General features: G+C 59.7%; 1 protein-coding gene across 2 annotated transcripts in view; it reads left to right on the top strand.

Moving 5' to 3' along the window:
* ACVRL1 (activin A receptor like type 1) overlaps positions 1-4,066 on the top strand; it is a 12,371-nt gene that overhangs the window by 3,924 nt on the left and 4,381 nt on the right. The window contains exons 2-7 of one of the 2 annotated variants that reach the window (XM_015615703.2): positions 783-853; positions 2,046-2,270; positions 2,510-2,709; positions 2,790-2,889; positions 3,485-3,631; positions 3,713-3,988. In XM_015615703.2, coding sequence (XP_015471189.1) covers positions 787-853; positions 2,046-2,270; positions 2,510-2,709; positions 2,790-2,889; positions 3,485-3,631; positions 3,713-3,988 — 1,015 coding nt within the window. In that variant the 5' untranslated portion in view covers positions 783-786. Of the gene's footprint in view, positions 1-782; positions 854-2,045; positions 2,271-2,509; positions 2,710-2,789; positions 2,890-3,484; positions 3,989-4,066 lie in introns of both variants that reach the window. The other variant, XM_033511461.1, reaches the window with a different exon arrangement.

The raw sequence follows: 4,066 nt of genomic DNA, 5'->3' as shown, positions 1-4,066 counted from the left end.
GGCCATGGGGCGAGGCGGGGGGCAGCAGGGGGATCTCCGTGTTTGCCTTGGCAGAAATGTCTCTTTCACAAGGAGAAAAAAAAAAAAAAAGGAAGATTAAAAATAGCCAAACTTCCCCCAAAGGCTCAGCAAGGAATTTTTGGCTGTCCCAGCACCTCTGTTTGTGTCATTGATAAGCTCCACACAAAAGCACCCTCAGGACCGAGCCCCTGCCCGTGGCCAGCGGGAGATGTTGGGGCTTTGAGCTCCATCCCACAGCCCTGGAATCCATCCCAAACCTGGAATATCCAGCGGTGCCGTGGCATTGTCAGGGCTGCCAAGCCCGTGGGGGCCGTGGTTTAACGGAGCAGGAGCCACGGGAACAGCGGGAAGTGCCGGAGTTGGGATCACCGGGAGAAAGGAAAGAGGTTGGGGCTGGCAGATGTGGCAAGGGCCTGGTTCCAGTTCCAGCTGTGGGACCAGTTCCTGGTTCCAGTTCCAGCTGTGGGACCACGAGTGGGACCCCCTGCCATGGTAGGGAGGTCCCCCGAGCCTGGGAGGTGCCGGGATGTGCTGTCAGGAAGGGCTGGACCCAGGATGTGCGTTGGAAGCAGCACATCCCACCTCACTCTGCCCGCGGCTCCGCAAGGTCCCCCCTGTCCCTTCCCAAAGCCCCGGGGGTGCAGGGGCTGCTCTCACCCCTCTGCTCTCCGCAGGACGATGCCGGGTGGAGCCGGTCCCCCCTGTCCCTCCCCAAAGCCCCGGGGGTGCAGGGGCTGCTCTCACCCCTCTGCTCTCCGCAGGACGATGCCGGGTGGAGCCGGTGGCCGGGTGCTGCTGCTGCTGATGTCTCTGTCCTTCAGCTTCGCAGCCGGTGAGTGCCAGTGCACAGCAGGTTAAAATAAACCCTCGGGATTTTTGGGATCATCTCTGCCCAAAATAAAACCCGGGAGGAAGCTGGGCTCCTCAGGGTCTGTGCTGTGCCCCTGGGTATGAGCCATCCCCCAGAGAGGATCTCAATTAATTGTGGTTGATCAAGTGCTTTGCTGTCAGCGGAGGGGAGATGGGGAAAAGCTGGTACCACTCACTGAGAAATGTGGGTTTCCCCAGGGGTGATGATGATGGTGGTGATGATGAGGATGGTGGTGGTGATGAGGATGATGATGATGATGGGAAGCAGGAGGAGCTGCTCAGCATCCCAGGGGAGCAGCAGGTGACCCGGGGACAGATCCAGGCTGGATGCTTTTGCAGGGAGGTCCAGGAGGATGTGGCAGTGCCAGGGAGGAGCAGCAGAACTTTCTGGGGGGATGAGTCTCCACCGAGTCCCCGTCCTGCCCACGGGGCCACCAACCCCAAACCGGCCCTGCCACCACCCCCTGGCACTGGCACCAGGCAGGCTTTGGGGCAGGGGGACAGGAGGTGCAGGAGGGCCACCAAAGCCACCCCCTTGCTGTCCCCTCACTGTCCCCTCACCACCGGATGTCTGGCTGCCCTCACGCTGAACTCACTGATTCCAGGAGGGATATTTTCTGTGCAAAAGGGCAGAGCTAAATTAGGGATTTGGGAGTGTGGCAGTCATCTGAGCCACTCTGGCACCGTGGTGTCTTCGGGGAAGTCAAGAAAAACTCCAGGAAAGACCCTGGGTTTGGCACCCAGCTCCCAAAACACCCTCTGGGAAGGCACTGGATGAGTTTGGGGCTTTTGATCCCACCCCAGCTCCCAGGATCAGGTTTCCATAGGTCCCGTGTCCCCTGGGATTCCATGGCAGGATGGGTGTTGTAAACCAGTGCGTCCCAGTCAATCCCAGCTGCTGGGACTCATCGCACCCTCCATTCCACAGAGCCTCTTGGGGGTGTGGGGACAGGTGACCCCAGGCCCAGGGCTGGGAATGTGTGATTTCTGGGAGGTGTCAGGATGGACAGCAGCCTTCCCCTCCTCCTCTGATGCTCCCAGGCCGCCCATGTCCCACTCTTTAGGACAATGTCCCTGTCCCCAAAGCCACCGGAGCTCCGGGTGGGCAGCGGGGTGACCCCATGGCACAAGGTGTCCCCTCCTCGTGCCCACAGAGGAGCTGCTGTGTGCCTGCGATGTGCCCCACTGCAGCCAGCCCAACTGCACGGGCAAGGTGTGCTTCGTCAGCAAGAGGAGGGAGGAGGGAACCATCACCCAGCACCGGGGCTGCTTCTCCCAGAACATCCTGGAGCACTGCCACACGCCCGTGACGGAACACTACGGCACGAGGTGCTGCAACTTCCACATGTGCAACGCCGAGCTGGAGATCTTCCTGCAAGGTACAGGGGCAGGGGGACAGGGGACAGCCTGCCCACGTGGATGGAGATGTGGTTGGGTCTCAAGATCATCCCTGTCGTCACTCAGCACCTAGAGAGCCACCGAGATGTCCCCAGGTGTCCCTTCTTGGGCTGTGCTGCCACCCATGGGGTTGATTCCAATGCAGGGACACTCTCCCCCAGGCCCAAACCCCAAACCTCAAACCTCCCTCCTGCTTCCATCCTTTGTTTCTCCCACCCAGGAGAAGATGCCCTGGTAAAGACGCCTTCCCTACCCAACCTCCTCCTGATGATCTTCGTCCCCCTGCTCTCCCTCCTCGTCCTCGTGGCTCTCACGGCGCTCTTCTGCTGGAAGGTGGCCCAGCACCGCCACAAGCACAGTGACTTTGGTGACACAGACCTCATGCTGAAGGCATCCATGATGGGAGACAGCACCTTAGAGGTGGGTGAGCACCACGAGGGACCCTAAATGTGTGTGGGGATGGTGGCCATGCTGACCCCACGGGCACCCTGTGTGCACAGGACCTGCTGAACGATGACTGCACCACGGGCAGTGGTTCTGGGCTGCCTTTCCTCGTCCAGCGCACGGTGGCTCGGCAGATCACCCTCATGGAGTGTGTGGGTAAGGAGAGCGGCTGAGGTGGGGGAGGCTGTCCTGGTCACCCCCAGCTGGTGCCTTCTTGTAATGCAGTTAGGAAAAATGGTATGACCCAAAAAATGTACCCCCAAAAATGTAGAATTGTAAGTTTCTTTCCCTTATCTTGTTCTCCCCAGTTCCCCTTATTGGTTGTGTAAATTCCCTCCACTCCTTTCCCCCCTGTCTTCAAAAAGGAGTGTTTATCCATCCTCTTCCTCCTTCCCTCCTGCAACCTCACCCCGAAGGATCCCAAGAAATAAAGCTGTGACTGCCATCTCAGCTAAGGGAAAGAGCTCGTTTTTAGGATCTTCTTTGGCAAGCTAAATCTATCTCCCCTGTCTCCCTGGCTGCTGTGGGGTGGGCAGTAGTGGCAGGGGACATTAGAAATTACAGCAGTGCCTGACCCAACCGTGTCAGCCAAAACCCAGCAGCAAGCCCAAGTTCATGGCCTGTCCTGCAGGCTGGGCAGGGAGGAGCAGCTGGGTGGGTGAGTGGATGTTGGCCAAGGCCAAGGAGCCGTGTGCTGCTCCATCGCTGTCCCACACGGGATCCGAGTGACGCGGAGCCACGGCTGCGGCAGGTAAAGGGCGCTACGGCGAGGTGTGGCGAGGAGTGTGGCATGGCGAGAGCGTGGCCGTCAAGATCTTCTCCTCCCGGGATGAGCAGTCGTGGTTCCGCGAGACGGAGATCTACAACACCGTCCTGCTCCGGCACGACAACATCCTGGGTGAGTGGGGGGCCAGGAGGGCTGGAGGAGTGGGGGTGACCTCGTGGTGGTTCCAGCATCCCAGGGGTTTCTCCGTTCCAGGTTTCATCGCCTCTGACATGACGTCCAGGAACTCCAGCACGCAGCTGTGGCTCATCACACACTACCACGAGAACGGCTCTCTCTACGACTTCCTGCAGAGGACAGCCCTGGATGTGGAGACCTGCCTGGGCTTGGCCTCCTCCATCATCTGTGGCCTCGTCCACCTCCACGTGGAGATTTTTGGCACGCAAGGCAAACCTGCCATCGCCCACCGGGACCTGAAAAGCAGGAACATCCTGGTGAAAAGCAACCGGCAGTGCTGCATTGCAGACCTGGGTGAGACAGAGGGGTGGGATGTGCTACCCCTGATGTGGCACTTTGGGGTGTGAAACGCCAAGGTTGTGATAGCCGGGG

Source organism: Parus major, unplaced genomic scaffold (assembly GCF_001522545.3).
Source record: "Parus major isolate Abel unplaced genomic scaffold, Parus_major1.1 Scaffold220, whole genome shotgun sequence".
NCBI lineage: Eukaryota > Metazoa > Chordata > Aves > Passeriformes > Paridae > Parus > Parus major.
Note: the sequence above shows the minus strand (reverse complement) of the source record. Positions and strands in the feature narration are given on the sequence as shown.